Raw genomic sequence first — 16,907 nt, 5'->3', positions numbered from 1 at the left:
AGTGCATCCTGTTGTGGGAGATTAAAGCTGTCGTCAGTGTCTGGGGTCTGTTGTCAGATGTTTATCAGCTGTTAAAGGTTCAGTTTGAGGCTCAAAGACGTAAAATGACCAGGTTTTTCCACAAAAAAGCAAAAACTACAGAAACATCCAAAACCAGTGAGTGCACATTTGTGTTGCAGTTGTTTTTTCTCCTTCCCTCTCTCATTAATCATCTGCTGGCCCCTTATATTTGTCTTGTGACCCTTTCGAAAGGCTCCAGCCCTAGGTTGGGAACCACTGGAGTAAACCACTGATAAAATAGTTAAAACTAGCTGCACCTCAACCAGTTACATCGATGAAAACACCGCTAACACATTAGTGCACCAGTATTAAAAGTCTAATAATGCCACCGGACAGTCTCTGTAACATCATGTTGCTGGCATGTTCTGTGATGAGGAAGAGGACACCTTTGACCCCTGGAAAAAATGACATCACCAACCAGAGCCTCCAGCTGTAAAAGAACATCTGGGCAAAGACAGTGACTCAGTTAAAATCCCATGAGTTTTTCTTCTTTCTTTTTTTTCACCATAAAACAGAAAAAGAAACAAAAATATGAAAGATGTCCAGGTCTTTCCAATAATCTCTCCTCTCATCCTCTGTTTCTTCAGTGTGCTCTCTGTCCCACAGCTCACTGTAAACAAAAATAAGAGCATGGTACACATAATAAAAACAGTGATCTCAGACACTTCAAGGAAAACAGGCTGGACTGGAAACATCTGAGTGACAAAGACTTCTGCAATGTAAACCATTTGTATCTAAATGATGAAAAACTCAACAAAGGAAAAACTGATTCTAAGTGCTGACAACTATTTTTGTAACAACAGCTGGAATTTATTTCCCATCCCTCATGATGAACAGCTCATTGTCTTGTGCTGGTATTTCATGCTACAAACAGCAGTGACCAGTGAGTATTGTTTACACAGTTAATGTTACTGTTTTTAGAATTGAACTCATGACCTTTGACCTTTACTGAGGCAAGGAGCTACTGCTGCTTGTCTCTGTGGGGCACTTTACTCAGAGGTTGAAATAAAAGTCGGTGAAACAGAAAAGATCAACATTAATAGAAACAGTGTAGATCCTAACAGGCCTTCTTCACTGGACCAACATGTGATCATTAAACCTTGATGTAGTAAAAATCCAAGACGCCTATTCTGGAAACACAGTATGACCTTATGTCCTCACTTCAAAGTGTCGGCCCAGCTGCTTCTCAACACTGACTTGGCATATTTTATGTATCATATGAATCTGTAAAACTGCGTTAGTTATCTGCATGGATCAAGTTACCCAGCATTAAGGGTCTGAAAGGGCTTTAAAGAGAACCAAAGATGTCCTCTGAAGACTGATTTAGTATCCACATGCAGGACACAAGCTCAGGCTTTTCAAATTAACTCACAGTCCTCCCTGATTTAACTTAAACAAGGTCAGAGTTTTGTGCTGCACAGGGCCTCCTTCCTGTCTGTGTTAAACATGCCAGGGCACATACAAATATTTACAGAAACTTTGCATTCACAGCATTCAGATCTGAGGAATGCGTTCCTCCAAAGCACTTTATTATGTGGTTCTTAATCAGCCACGCACAGACACACACTCACACTCACACACACACACACACACACACACACACACACACACACACACACTAGGGGTGGGGCTTCTCTGCAAGGGACTAGCCATCAAAAGCAACTGGGGTTCAGGTATATGAGAAATTGCGAAATTCAATATTCATCATACACACTGACACCGAAAGTGTCTAAAAGTTTAGAACACCCAGTTCAGGTCCAGTGCATAACCTTAAATGGCACAAAGGTAAGCTATCTGAGGTTAAACAGGTGAAAAAGTTTATGTACTAATAATCTAAATCTGAAAAGTAACTACTATCTCAAGCTTTGAAACAAATGTGGTGAAGCTCCCTCCTAAATAAATTCATGAATTTCCCCTAGGGGATAAATAAAGTATCTATCTATCTATCTATCTATCTATTGTAGAATATAAGTATAAAGTAACATAAAATAGAAATACTAATATAAAGTACAAGTACTTCAAAATTGAACATGACTGCAAATTAGTAAATGTACTTAGTTACTTTCTCCCACTGATGCTGATGACTGAGAGTTACAGGGTAATGTAACTGTAATGTAATTATAGAATTTCAAATAGTAATTCATTACAGGTTGATGAAAAAATTATTACGTAACTGCAATGCAATCCTAAGTAATGCATAACTGTCCAATACTATTATCAACAGACACAGTAGTACTGAACTGAATGTGGATTCGTAGAAATGAATTACAGATATTTATTTCAATTTTTTAAATTATTATTAACATTTATTTGTTTATTAATTTAATCATAGATTTATACATGTTTGACTTTTTTTATTTAAATATCCTTGTATTTATTAATAAACACTTATTTATCATATTGCATGTTTATTTATAGATGAACAATTTGTTACCAGTACGCTATCAGATACCTCCCTCCTTGACACATTGACAGAAGCTAACTGTACAGCAGATAGACGACCCACATGTAACGAAAAGTTTCAGATGGCCCGTACGGGGATCGAACCCGCGACCTTGGCGTTATTAGCACCACGCTCTAACCAACTGAGCTAACCGGCCATGCGTCTGACGGTAGACGTACATGTAAACGACGGTTCCCTTATTTAGCATGCACAGCACCGCAGCTACGTCTGCATTAGGGCCTCAGTTTGCTCTGTGTATGTCATTTGATGTTTTGCTTTATTGGTGTCTATTTCTAAACCAGTTGGCAAACAGTCGGTGCACTTCAAGCTGTGCTGCTGCCTGTCACATTAGACACACCGAGGTAATACAGGTATGCTGTATCTTTGCACGGAGGTAGTTTAGGCTGAGCAACTTCAGCTCAGCATTTCATCCCTCCAGTAGACTCGTGTGTTTGTTTGTGCCAACACGTTCACATTTAGTCCTGTCGTGACACTTGTGGAGGTCAACAGCAAAATAGAGTGAGGAGGATCAGTTACCTCCTCACACTTGTGCTGACTGGCTCTGGCAGGCTGAGCTGTCAGAGCTGGTTCAACACATGCCTGGACTTGGGCTCGAGTCAACACGTGTTTGTATACAGCTAATGCACAAACACATACTGTGACATTTCTGTTTATAGCGAAGAGCAAACCAAAGCACTAAGATGAATTCAGGACATTGAATGAAAGAAAAAAAGCCACATTCACTGAGTAATGAATCAATCTATTTTAAAATCAAAAGCAATGCATATAATAAGATGTGGCATTGTTACTAAAATGGATTTAACGTGGAGATCAAGGCAGAACAAAGCAAATGTAAAGAGACTGATATAAAGTCTGGCATTTTCCATGTTTGCAGTCGACTCAAATGTACCATGGTCGAAGCAAAACAGACCATGTCATAAAGTAAATGAGTTTCTGGCCACAACAAACATGCAAAGAATGGCCTTGATGTACATGATTTCACACTAGATCACATCAAATGCCCGCCACTTCCTTTCCACGTTAAGCTACAGTGAAGATCAAATAACTTTAAACCAAATAAGTGGTGTATGTTTCAAATTCTTATTCAAAACAGGACGGAGAAGGGACTTACAGAAGAAAAAAAATCACAAGGCTTTTATTTTCTATAAATGAACAGATGGCAGCCAGATTTGCCTTTACAAAATAGAATGCCAATGAATTTATAGTGATGTTAATTCAAGCTAATTACAGATTTAAAATAATATTTAATGATGACTTGATGTTGTCTTTGAAGAAGTGGTGAAATGAGCTACAAATCATACAGCTATTTTAAATCTTCACACTGACAGTGAAGTTTGCATGGTACTGTAATCCAACATGGTGAAACAGACATGAACTCCATGGACTCTAAGGTTTCATCACCGATTAAGCTGCAACTCATTTAAATTCCCAGAACAACCCATGTCATTTTTTATGCATGTATGTGGAGGAAACAGAATAGATTTGACTCTATAATTGTTTGCTCATTTTATAGGTCCATATAGTATAAAGGCAGATGTCCATGTGTTGTTTGATTATAAAACAGGTCTAGGTTCTATATTAATACTGTGAAAGTATCAAAGCCTCAGTCCACAGAGAAATGCACACAGCCTGTATTCAGAAACTGAGCCTTAAAACCATCTGTCAGAAATTCTGGAACTTTATGATGTCACAACAAAGCAATCACCGCCCTCAGCCATGCACCAAGCCCCACCCAACTGGACCCACCATCCAACCTTGCAGGATTTGGTTTTATCTTAAATCTGTTATATTTTTATTGGATCACTCAGAAAACAGTCAGCCAATCAGAAGAGAGGCTCAGAGCCTCCTCTCTTCTGATTGGCTCACCGACCTGTTGTGACGAGAGCTCCAGAGAGAAGCCTGATAGAGGAGATGTAAAATTACACTACACCTAACATGGTTTTTGGTTCTTAAAACCACAAATATATATTCTTATGGATCAACACTTCAAATAAAACACTAGAGAAGAGGAAAATATGGAGCTTTAAGTCACCTGCTGGTCTAATGTGGCTAATAACTGATAACATTAGCATTATATTATGCTTCTTAACAAATTAGGTTCTTCCTCATGTATGCAATTTGTTAATACCAGGCCACAGCTGTCTCATGTCATGATTTCATGAGACAAAAACCATACTGGGAAGCCCCAAAGCCCAAACATATTTAAAAATTGATTGGGCCCAGGCTGCTCCCTAAGGCAGTACCAACCTGAAACAAAAGTCTTGAATAAAAGAAATGAAAGAATACTAAATTAGAAACAGCAAAAAATATTTATTCACCAGTCAAAACATAAACTTCAAAGTATGAGGTCTGAGGACTGAACTCCACACGGTGATGCATGCATGCTGAGACTTCTTTTACCTGATGACGTTTGTTTCAAGGCGACCTTTAAGTGCTTGAACAGAATGTACTGTGCATACTGGTTTGTGTGTTTCTATTGTGTGGGAGGGGTTTGTTGGGTTAGCAATAAAAACATTGTTACTGTGATGTAAAGCATACTTCCTAAGTAATACCTACTTTGAAATCAGACCCAAATTTACACATCAGGCGGATTTCAAAGAGCACAAAAATATAAATACAACATTGTAGTTTGAAGAGAAGAAATTGTCAGGATATGAATTAACAGGGAGAAGATGAATTAGTCAATGAACATAAATAGGCAGGTCTGGGAGAAGAGCTTGCAGCATTCATGCAAGATGATGGGTGTGTTTTTGGTTCGTCTTTTATTGGGGAGTGGGACTTTGCAGAAAGGAGGAAGAGTCTATCCAAACTTGTATTCTTCCTCAGTACCAAGCAGGCGAAAAAGTGGTGCCAGTGGTCGCGGTGGGTTATCAGTTCTCGAGGAAAGCCACGTAGTCAGTGAGTCTGGCCAACTGCTGCTCATTTGGAACCAATGAGACGGGGGGAGGATCTGTTGAGTGAGAGGAGAGGAGAGAAACACGGAGGAGGAGAAGTTGAGTCAGACCGGGGATTCCTCATAGTGCCAAGAGCTATCGATCTTCTTACGTCTCTCCAGTTTTAACTCTATAGCCCACGTGTTCTAGCTCTGAGAGACTCAGGAGGGCACAGGTTTCAAGTTCATCAAGACATGAGCTCAGTGCCTCCCCCGAACTGTTTAACAACATCACCTACGGAGTCGCCCATGTGACCGTGAGACACACAACCTGGAGCTCACATCAGGAACCACATTTAACATTAATCCCAACCAGGATGATTTCCTGTGTGAGATCCACTCTACAACCAAAATCACCAAGTACTATTAAGTTCCTGTGGCGCTGTGGAGGGGGAAAAAACCCAGACATGTGGGGATTAATAGTGAGTGGGTTAGCGTTTTTTGGGGCTGGACATGTGCACAGCAGATGCTTCAGCAGTAAGATCTGATGATTACAGAGGGGAAGACAAACCACAACCTCCTCCTCGTCTGCAAAAATCAATAGGTTTCTCTTACAATCAATCCGTGACCCTCTGACTTGAGGACATGTGATGACGTGATATAAATTCAGACAAAATAAGGGAAGGCAGGTGAAGAAAGGGAAAAGAATGGAGCAGGGAAGTTTGGAAATATGGAGTTAGCAAATGAAAAACGTCAGTAGATTCTAGGAAAAGAAAAAGGTCATCAATCTTTCTATGGGATTAGAAATCTCCCGTAAATCCCTGGTCTCAACATTTTTATGAGTGTTTAATAAAATGTAGGAGGAAGAGTAACAGGAAAGCGGGTGCAGGATTACTCATGAGGAGAAAACAACACAACAGTGGGCTGATGATGGGCACAATTTAAAAGAGCAATACTGCCACCTACCTGGCTTTTTGGGCATCACCATCCTGGTGGAGGGGTCTGCCTGCCAGCCTTGGCTCACCACACCTTTGGACAAAAACAGAAGTGGGAAAGGAGAAGAAAATATGCTCATCAGTAAATGTGTGAAGTATTATGAAATGGAAATTAACTGCATTACACCCCTGTGGAATATATTATACAAAACCTTTTTTTTTTTTTTTTTTTTACTACTTTTTTGAATTATTTAAACACGAGTGTGACGGTAAAACTTTTCTGTGAAGAGGCTGTGTAAAATTCAATCTTACCCTTTACTGCCTCCTCCACTGAGTAGCCAACAAAAGCAGCGAAATCTTCTGCTGTAATGGAAGTGTAGGCCTGGGCCACGAGACCGTACGCCCTTTGCCGCGTGCTCTCTGTGAAAGATCCATGAACCAGAGACATTAGTATCAGATACATATGGAGCGCATACATGCTGAAACAGGGCTCTGGCTCTATTTAAAGTGCATGGAGAACATGGCCAACTTACTGTGAACTTACAGACACAGGAACAGTATGTTGTTATGTCATTTTAACATGGTATTTCAGAGTCTTGTTTCTTGTAAACAAAACTGCTAATTAGCAACAGCACCGTGTGCAACTATTAATCAAGAGTGACAGGTGTTTGAAGCCAGGGGCCGTATGCTGCTATGATCATTAGCAATCACAGGTGTGTGTTTTGGTAAAATGTCAAGTAAATGCTAAAAGACTGTGTGGAACACTTTTCATTTCATGTTATTCCTGCTCTTGCAAATTTTCCATCTTAAGGTTCAGTTATGGTAATTCTGTGAGTTTGAGTTAAGGAAGTTGCTTTTCATGATCTCAAATAAGCTACAACTCTAACTAGAGTTGGTCTGGGATCTAATATAAAATAAAGCTTGTCCAAACAAAAGCTCTTGTATGCCTTGATTACTTTTAGCATCTGAGTTTGCTTTAAGTGAAATGGTGCATTTGTTGTCAGGGAACCTTTGATTTGAGTGTCAGTTAAAAGTTTTTTAAAAAAATTTCCATAATCAAAAATACTTCAAATCAAAATGTTAAAGGACGCATTTTTAAGATGAATTTTGCACGTCATGAGCAGTGCTGACGCTCTACAAAGCACTGAAGTCTTGAAGTCAGCAGGCGCTGGCTTAGGCTTCCCAACTATCCCAGCTGCTCTATTTTTCCAGCCTGACTTGACATGGTGCTGTCGTTGGTGGAGATAACGGTATGAGTGACAGGGCCTCACAACAGCAAGGAACAACACACACCAGCATGTATTGGCTGCTGTGTTTTATAGCCTAGCAACGGTTTATGTGTATCAACAGTCAGCTCCCAGTCTGTTGCAGCAGTAACAATAACAAGTGGGATGGATGAGAAGAGACAGCTGTGAGGGGGAAGGCTGGAGATTTGTCAGGAGTGCTTTCCCATTCTTCTGTCCAAGGGGCTTCCTGTTCTTCCTGTTATTGCACTTGTCTAAAAATATGTAGAAATACTAGAAAAATATACACTTAAAGACAATTAAAGCAGTGCTCAATTGTCTTTCAAGTTACTTCATTTGTATTATAATATGGCTTTTAATCAAAGTTATGTTTGTAGCGTAACCTTAGTCCTTCAGACACTATGATGATTAAAACATCACCATTTAATGGTGTGGTTAAAGAGAAATGTGGATGAAATATTATTGTTTTGTCACTATGCTGTCTCACTGCTGATGAATGACTAAAAGAGTGACTGTTTTTCCTCTGTAAAGTATAAAAAGTCCCATGTGTTAAAGGTCAACAATGAGTCACACTTCATAAAACTGCTTCTTGTGTTGGACCAACTGCCTTGCACCTGACTGGCTGTGTATTAGAAAAGAAATGAGGACTCAGAGCAAATGCTCGCCACAGACGGCCAAGCAGGTCATCGCAGGGGGCTTTTTGTAACCCAGTCCCCAGGCAGACATGTATTTTTACCTTGGCCTCTTGACCATTAGGAGATGACTCCTGTGGCAAATGGACCAGCCTTTCTTTAGTATGCCCTTCTGGCACTTTGGAGTTGGGTTGGAGTTGCTGAGCAAGACGTCCATGCGTGAGATAGCAGTAGTTTTATGGAGGAGAAACAGGACCTGGTCTCTCCTTCCCTGACAGTCTATTCCAGGGCCACTATCATTTCTCAGCCTCTCACCTCTTAAAAATAGCCCCTACTTTTCACCGGCAAAGGCAAAGCAGGCAGGACATGGCAAGGGCTTTTATTTTTAAATACAGTCTATTGCCAAGTAAGAGCAGCAACAGGCTGGGAAACATTTTGATAGAAGCACTCCAAGGACAATCTATATTACCAAAATAATACTGGGTCTTCATGTGTTTCTTCCTTTAATTTAAATGTCATGTTAAGCCGTAAGATTAACAATAAAGAAAATACATTGTTAACTTTCATGCAGTTTTATTCCGTGTTCAGTTAAAGACAGACTTGGTAATTACAGGTAGATCACTATTCAACACAAAATGAGAAAAACTACTAAAACAACTATTTTTCATAAGCTACATATGAAGAAAGTGATGTGTATGCCATCTTCAGACTTTCTACATTTACATGTATCTACCCTATTTTTCCATAAATGGTTTAGAAGTACAAAAGTATAAAAAAAATTAAGAAAAGGTACGAATACGACACTGAAATTAAATATTGCACTGAAAATAGGGGCAAGCCATTTTAGCCCACTTCCACTGTCACCTCATCTTTCATTCTACATCAAATACAGTCCCTGCCTTAAACACTTTTGTCAAAAAATCCTTCAAAAGCTCAAATTACAGTATTTCTTTCAAGTCCATAAACACTTTCACTTTTAATGTTTATTATTCCTCTTCCTCTTCTTCTTCTTCTTCCTCCTCCTCCTCTTCTTCCTCCTCTGCATCTTCAAATTCATCATCATCACGCACCCCAAAGTCCATTTTTCCTAGGACTGCTTCAACATGCTCTGTTGACAAAGTGAAGTGGTCCATCTTCTCGAAGCCTGGCTCTGGCCTCTCCTCCCCCAGTGAACCTTTAGCGGCATCTTTGGTCTGCATGATGAGGCATTTGGAGGCCAACAGAAACTCTGCAGCGCCACTCTGCTCCAGTGCTCTCACAGCCGAATCTGTGAGCTCTGAACTGGCCTGCAGTCGTTCACCATAGCGCTGAGCTAGTGCTCGCAGAGCTGCCACCTTTTCATCTTGCTCTTTACCAATCTGCTCTAGTAGAATGGTCTTGCGCTCTTCAAGGACGGCATACAAAAGGTCAAAGCGTTCGGCTAGCCCTTGCTTAGCACACTGAGCGTTCTCCTGCACAGCACGACAGGCATCTTCCATCTGGTTGAGCAGAGCCTGCAGGCGCCCGTTGCTGGCTACCAGGGTATCGATAGCATTACTCAGCTCACCTTTCTGGGCCTGGTAAACACTTCCTAAAGGTGACACCTCACAGTCCTTATGTTGACCAAACACTTTGCACATGGAGCAGGTGGGTACTTGGCAGGTCACACAGTAAATGTTGATTTTCTCATCTTCGTGTTCCTGGCACATTGGTTCTTTGGATTCTTTAGGCTTCAGGGTGGTTTCTGGACTCCCACTGCCGCTGCCTTCTTGCTGCTGCTTGTAGATGTCGATAATATTTTCTACCAACAGGTTGCGTTGGAGCCCATGCACACCGTGGCGGTCAAGCACGACCTCAAACCGACAAGTAGGACAACGAAAGACACCGCCAGAAAAGCGGTATGGGTTGCGGGAGTCATAGAGGTCACTAGCACAGCTACGGCACAAGTTGTGCTGGCAGGGCAAGATGACCACAGGTTTGGTGAACATGTCCAGGCAGATGGGGCAGCTCAGCTGCTTCTCAAGGCTGTCCATGGGGCTGGGGGGTCGAACCATAGTTCCTGTCCTCTGGACGTCCATTGTGGAAAAGTCTCTACTTACAGCTAGATCAGTAATTTCCCAGAAGAGAAAATACTTTGACTCTCTCTGTTGGTTTCAAAAAGTTACAAAAATGGAGGGTGGGCTCTATCAGCTTCTCCTTGGTGTGAGCTGTTGAAATGCTGTTATCTCTTCTGGTTGAGAGCTAGCAGCTCTGTCCTTTATACCAGCCCCTAATAGCTGGTGACACCCAATCCTTTTGACCAACCAGAGCAACATTCCTGCCTGCTTGCTGCCCAGGGATCTTTTCAAAGAAGTGGCCCCTCCTACCCGGGGTGGCATGTGTCACATGTCCCAGTGGCCACTGTGTCCCTTCTAACAGTGACAGAGATGGTGGAGCGAGCAGAGACAAACAGGGTCCATGTGAGGCCCCACCTGATAGAGGGAGCTCGATCTCACTAGTAAACAAGTCAGTGTCAACATCCTGTGACTAAGTTGTTGTTTCCATTTTATGTCTTTTGGTTTGTTGTCATTGATTTGTTTCACATTTATATAACCTGTCTTACTTATTACTACAGTAAACAAAGTAAATTTGTCAGTGAGATTTTCATATTATCTTGAAATTACGTATGTAATGTAAGTATGTTTATCTAATGCTTTTTTATAAAATGTAAATTTGTGAATCCACACATCCACCAAATAATTATCTTCCCTGGTTGCATAAGTTTCTTTTGACATGCTGTACGTCAGCATCCATGGCAAAGCAACACAAAGTACCGTAAACATGAGGGAGTAGCTATTCTTGCACTCTTGCACAAGGGAACCATCACATGGTAGAAATGCCCCAACATTTGGGAGCATGAGGGGAATAATACAAATACTGTGGTTTCTCAAGATGATTCTTTAGATATGAGAAGAGGACGTGTGAAAACAAGACACAAAAAAATGTTAGGATACTCAGTTACATCATGAGAGAGTATCGGTGTAAGTATGTGAGGAGATAACTAATTCATATGAGTTCTGACCACCTGCATTACCCTTCATGATACCCATGTCATACTGCCAGATATTTTTTTAAAACGGTCACATTTGCTCCCCTCATTTTTTTTTTTCCCCTCAGCTGAGTTACATCATTACTTGAACTGAGTTCCCGCTCATTCCCCCTGCTGATTGTAATGATGCAGAGGAAATATAAATATTTAATTCACTATAGGGAATTTCACCACAGTTTTCGCAGAACCCAATGTGTAATGCATCAAAATATTTAAGTGTTATCAGTCTGAAAGGCTGCATGAGATGTAAAAAGGATGCGAGTGAAAGGTCAGACATGATTTTTCTTGTTACCTCGAAGGGCCTCCATGACTGGAAGGATATTCTCTGTCCACTGGTAAGCTGCGATGGATGTGTAGATGCCTGGAAAGTCTCGCTGCCAAATGCGCTGGCCAACAGCCCAAATAGCTGCTAATTCAGGGTTTGCCTGTATACAACAAGTGGAGAAGCATTTCATAATCTATCAGTATGCTACACTTGACAAGGCAGACTTTCATACTACAGTAAACAGCAGTCACACCCAAATACTTAAAACATTGAATCACAATGGTTCATTTTTTTTTTAACTGTCCTGTCCATTCTGAGGTTTCTGAGGCCAGATGAAACTACATTTTATACAATCTGATAACCTAAGCAGAGTTTAGCATGTGACAAAAAGTAGTGATCTGAGTGGCAATAACATTATTCAGTTTTTAATTGTACAATTGACATAAGATAATACTAAATTATTCTGGTTGTCTCAGCAGACACAGACTGTGTGTGTAACCAGTGTTGTGCATGAACGTTCATACTGATTTGTTTACAAAGGATGAACTTAAACGCCACATGACGTCTCCATAGACACAGCCCAGCGTGGCTGGTGCTAGCGGTACAGGTAGTTTTAAATGAAACTCATATCTGTGATTCTTCAGTGCTATACAATAATTCATTTAGTTTGGGAGTGGTAATGATTTGTGGCTGGTGATGGATGGTAGAAGAAGGTTCTATTGAAAGAGAATAGTGGCCTATTTATTAAAAAACAAACAAAAAAAAAAACAGAACAAATGAACGTGAACTAGTTCATTTTCATCTGTATGAACTGAACTTTGAACTAGTTCTTTTTAAGTGTGAACTGGCACAACACTGTGTTTAACAGTGCTGCTAAGGTTTCATAACATTATGATTTGCCAGCATTTATGCAATTATAAAACTCAAGGCAGCAAATGTGATGTTACTAACAACCAGTTACGATTTACCTACTGTTGAGTTATGTTTCTGTAATGGGCAGAACATGGTTGTGAAGAGGTAAAATATTGTGTGCATTTAGTATTAAATATGGTGTGTTCAACTTGATTAACAGACTTTAACTGATGTTACTCATTAATGCTGGCTTTTCAGACTCTGAATTATTTAGATGTCAGACAAATCACATTAAAACAAACAAAAATAAAGCAACAATAAAACAAATTTCAAGTTGTAATTACACACAGATGTTGATGTTAACGATATTTCCAAACTGAAAATTGGTAAATATAGCAACTTCAATACAATGAAAGCAACATGAGCAGTCCTTTGCAGGATAACATGTATAATAATGAAATGGGTTTGTTAGGACTGAGGGATATGCAAAAAAAATCATACTGTGATTATTTGGGAAGATATTGCGGTTATGACAGTAGTGACAATTTCAATTGGTAAATATTTCATCACCAAACAAGCATGTTACTTTACGTCTGGAGAAAATTATTTGTAGGCTGGGGCGTCTCTGCAGCGCCACATTTATGCTTCATTTATGGTCTGTTGTGGCACATTTTCCCTTTATCAAACAATTGCAGCTCCTGTGATTTGGATATTGCACTTGGCCATATTGTGATTTCGATGATAGTTCGACTTATTGCTCAGCCCTAGTTTCAGCAGTACTTCCTTAGCAGTGTCTATGCTGTTGTAGCATGCTTACCGATTTTATTGCTTGGGGAATCCTCTTCCATAAATACCTGGCATTATTCCTGTTGGATGCACATCAACACAAGTTAGTCAATACATAGAATAAAGTTGAGGAAGCAATACAACACAGGATCAGCAGTGAACAGAACAGCCTGAAGTTACCTACTCTATTTTGTTATAAACACATACATTATGCAATCCAACATATTATCTGCAAAGCCATCCATCTAAATCAACTGTTGTTCCTGCTGAATGCACTCACTCAATTTATTACTTTTTCTTACAACTCCAGGAATGAGAGTAAATTCACTTCTAAGAGGGCAGATGGGTTAAAGTTTTGTGTTGAATTTGAGTGTGTACTGCAGCTGTAAGAGCTAGAGTACACTTACATTGTGATTAGTGATCATGACAAGTATGTATTTACTGTAACAAATTCCTTTGCTGATGTAGTTCATATAAACTAAAAATGTATAACAACACGTATAATGACAAAATGTGTCTTCTGCATCTAAGAAAGTCTGGAAGGAGAGGAAAAAGAACATACCACCTGTTTTGTCAAGTTATTTTTAAATTCATGACACTAATATTTCTCAATTTTCTCAATCTCAAATCTGGAAAGGAATCATACCCCCAGACTTCTAATCAAAACACTGTATAAAAAACCATGTCAGCTACTGAAGACAGACACAAAGTTGACTTACATGTCATTATGAAGTAAATAGAGCGCCAGCAACTGAGCGTAGACTTGAGGTGTTGCAATGCCCCCTGGAGCCTGTTAAAAATAAATGCAGGTGTGTGATTAAAGGTTTAGGCTAAAATAAGCAGAGTATCGAGCTCTCTTTATTTCTCTAAAGAAACCACATTGTATACTTTGAGAATTATTCGCTGGTATACATTAGCTAAGTGATGTCAGCTACAAACTGCACCCGTTTAAGTCAGCACTAGCCAGTCAGTTAGTTATGTTATTTTGCTCCTTAGCTTCCGCTAACGTTATAGCACTGGTCATTTACCTTACATTATTATAATAATTATGAAGGTAAATGGTCAGTCCTAAATTTACCTGACGTCACACAGTTAACGTAGCAACATCTTTTAAACCATGAGACCTTAAACGACACTGTAGTATGAACTATAGCTATGTTTACCAACATAACGAAGATATCTCGCTAGCTAGCTAACTGGCTACCACTGTATGCTAACTTTATAACGATATCTGCCACTTCCGTTTAATTGAACAGTTTGTGGGCATTGTTCGCATGGTACATACTAATTTAGGAGCTAAATTGAAGCGTCAATGAATTTAATAGTGTGTGAAAGTAAAATTAGCCTTTATACTACTTAGCTTCTTAGCTATAACGTTATCTTAAACTGGTCATGACTGGCTGTCAGAAACTAGCAAGTCTTTAGCGGCAGAAAGCCTGTGAGACAACATTCAGTGTTGGAACAAAATTTTATCAATCTCACGATTCAGTTCTTACCTCGAGTTCTTGAGCTTCACACTGCTCTAATAATTTATCAAAATTTTCCTCCATAATCACAGCAGTAGGCATGATGATGCCTAGCTGTTGCACCGGAATCTTCTTCTTCTGCGTAATTGTAGTAGATTAGCAGCACGTCAGAGATGCTGGTGCCCTCATCTGGATGAAGCACAAACTACAGAATCAATCGCTGCGATGGAGATATGGTTGAAGATAGACTTTGCCTGACTTGATGGTCAACGTGAACTGGCGGTGACTGGAGTGGTGAAGCGTCTGCTACCCGTAGCGCGACTGAGCCCAGTTCACCTGTATCAAAGCAGCAGGTTGTTCACGCAACTCATTAAAAAAACTGCAGCTGTGTTTTGTGTTTTTTCATTTAAAACAGTGTTACCCTCAACATATCAGACTAGTTTGAAAACTTAAACTCGCAGTTTATTCACGCAAACATGTTCTAACATTTTCAGGCCGGACCATGTTTACATATGAAATTAAATAATGTTTTATGAAAACATTGAGGCGAGGAGTTAAGGTGTATGGGAGAAAGGTCACACATAGAATACTGGCTAGAGCAACACAATAGAGAGATAACAATTTTTATTTATTTCTGTTTTATTGAGTTACATTGACTGAGGATACTGTCAAAAACAAACAAACAAACAAACAAACAAACAAACAAACAAACAAACAAACAAACAAAAAACAAGGCCCACCATGGTGCCAGGAGGATGAAAAGAAATTACTTCTCCTACAATAACAAACTAAACTGTTTTGCTGGAAATTAAAACTATAGTGTCGGTGCCCTTATGTAAAAAAAAAAAGAAAAATGTGCAGCTAGAAGGAGGAGGTTATCTCTCCCCCCTCTGGAGAGATAACTACAACAGAATCTCTCACAATAAAAACATAGAACTTGCCTTTCGTGTCAGTGAAGCCTTCAGCCAATCAGGGTAAAGTTCTGTCGTCACAGAGGTGGTTCCCAGTCGGTGCAGCCAGAGGAGAGCAACTGCAGCCAGAGGAGAGCAACTGCAGGCACCTTGCTCCTGCAAGGTTGTTGGTCTTACACTACACTGTTAGTAGGGTCACCTGTTCTCTGTCAGCTGTTACATCATTGTCGCTGATGAGGCACAACCACTGTTGTGTCGCCAGCAAACTTAATGATGTGGTTGGAGCTGAAAGATGCCATGCAGTCGTATTTCAGCAGGGTAAACAGGTGTGGATTGAGTGCTGGTACTCAGTGTGGTGGTGCTGGAGTTGTAACTGCCAATCTGGACTGACTGTGGCCTATCACTGAGGTCTTCCAGGAGCGAGTTGCAGAGGGAGGTGTTCAGATCTGTAGCTGGCTCAGCTGCTGTGTTGGTGTTATGTTGTGGAATTATTGTGCTGAAGGCTGCACTAAAGTTAATGAATAGCAACCTGACAGGTGGGACAGGGCTAAGTGGAGGGGCGATTTTACAGCATCTTCAGTGGATTGGTTGGAGTGGTAAACAAGTGTGATAGACAGGCTGGACTTAATGTGCTGCAGGACCAGCCTCTCACTTCACGATGATAGGTGTGAGTGCTATGGGGTGGTTCATTCAGACTGCACACAGGAGACTTCTTAGGCACAGGGATGATAGTGGTTGACTTGAAGCATGTGGGGATGCCCTCTTGGGCCAGAGAGATGTTGACGATGTCCACGAGGACATTTCCCAACTGTCCAGCACAGGCCTCGATGGCATAACCTGGGATTTTGTCTGGTCCTGCTGCTGTGTGACAGTTAATGCCAAAGAGAGTATTTCTGGTCATCTGGGGGAGAGATGGTCTTCATCACCTGCACATTAGTAGTCTTAGATGGCCTGGAAGCCCTTCTAAAGCTTCCAATGTGTCTCTGCTGTCAGCAAAGCGGCTTTTGATTCTCTGTGCATAATTTCATTTTGCTTCTTTGATGCACCATGACAGGTTCTTCTTGCTGCTATGAGAGCTGCTTTCTCCCTGGATCTGAATGCAGCATCCTGGATCCTCAGCGACGTCCAAACCTCTGCTGTCAACTTTTCCGGTGAGGTGATGGTTTTAGTGAGTGTCACATCATCAATACACCTATTAATGTGAGCTGCCACAGTCTCTGTGTATATTCCTCCAGATCAATGCAGTCCTCATAGGTCCTCATCTCTGAACCTTTTTCTGATCAGTGCTTTTGAAGCAGTGCTGCAGGGCTGAAACAGCCCACTCTGGCCATACTGTGATCATACATGGATTGG

At 40.6% G+C, this 16,907-nt stretch overlaps 1 protein-coding gene and 1 non-coding gene across 2 annotated transcripts; both read right to left on the bottom strand.

The window, feature by feature from the left end:
• Positions 1-2,586: 2,586 nt before the first annotated feature.
• On the bottom strand, positions 2,587-2,660 carry trnai-aau. The gene has a single exon. It is a non-coding gene; the product is annotated as a tRNA-Ile (tRNA).
• A 6,103-nt stretch (positions 2,661-8,763) lies between these two features.
• On the bottom strand, positions 8,764-14,804 carry LOC111218532 (E3 ubiquitin-protein ligase TRIM63-like). The gene is made up of 5 exons (XM_022740873.1): positions 14,674-14,804; positions 13,897-13,967; positions 13,209-13,257; positions 11,567-11,699; positions 8,764-10,287 (listed from the first exon to the last, which is right to left on the bottom strand). Exons 1-5 carry the CDS (start codon positions 14,743-14,745, stop codon positions 9,194-9,196), a joined length of 1,419 nt encoding a protein of 472 aa, XP_022596594.1. The 5' UTR covers positions 14,746-14,804; the 3' UTR covers positions 8,764-9,193.
• Positions 14,805-16,907: the final 2,103 nt, after the last annotated feature.

The sequence above is a fragment of the Seriola dumerili genome, unplaced genomic scaffold, assembly GCF_002260705.1.
Source record: "Seriola dumerili isolate Sdu_G_001 unplaced genomic scaffold, Sdu_1.0 BDQW01000052.1, whole genome shotgun sequence".
Classification (NCBI taxonomy): Eukaryota; Metazoa; Chordata; class Actinopteri; order Carangiformes; family Carangidae; genus Seriola; species Seriola dumerili.
The sequence above is the reverse complement of the archived record's forward strand: the minus strand, read 5'-3'. Positions and strand labels throughout refer to the sequence as shown.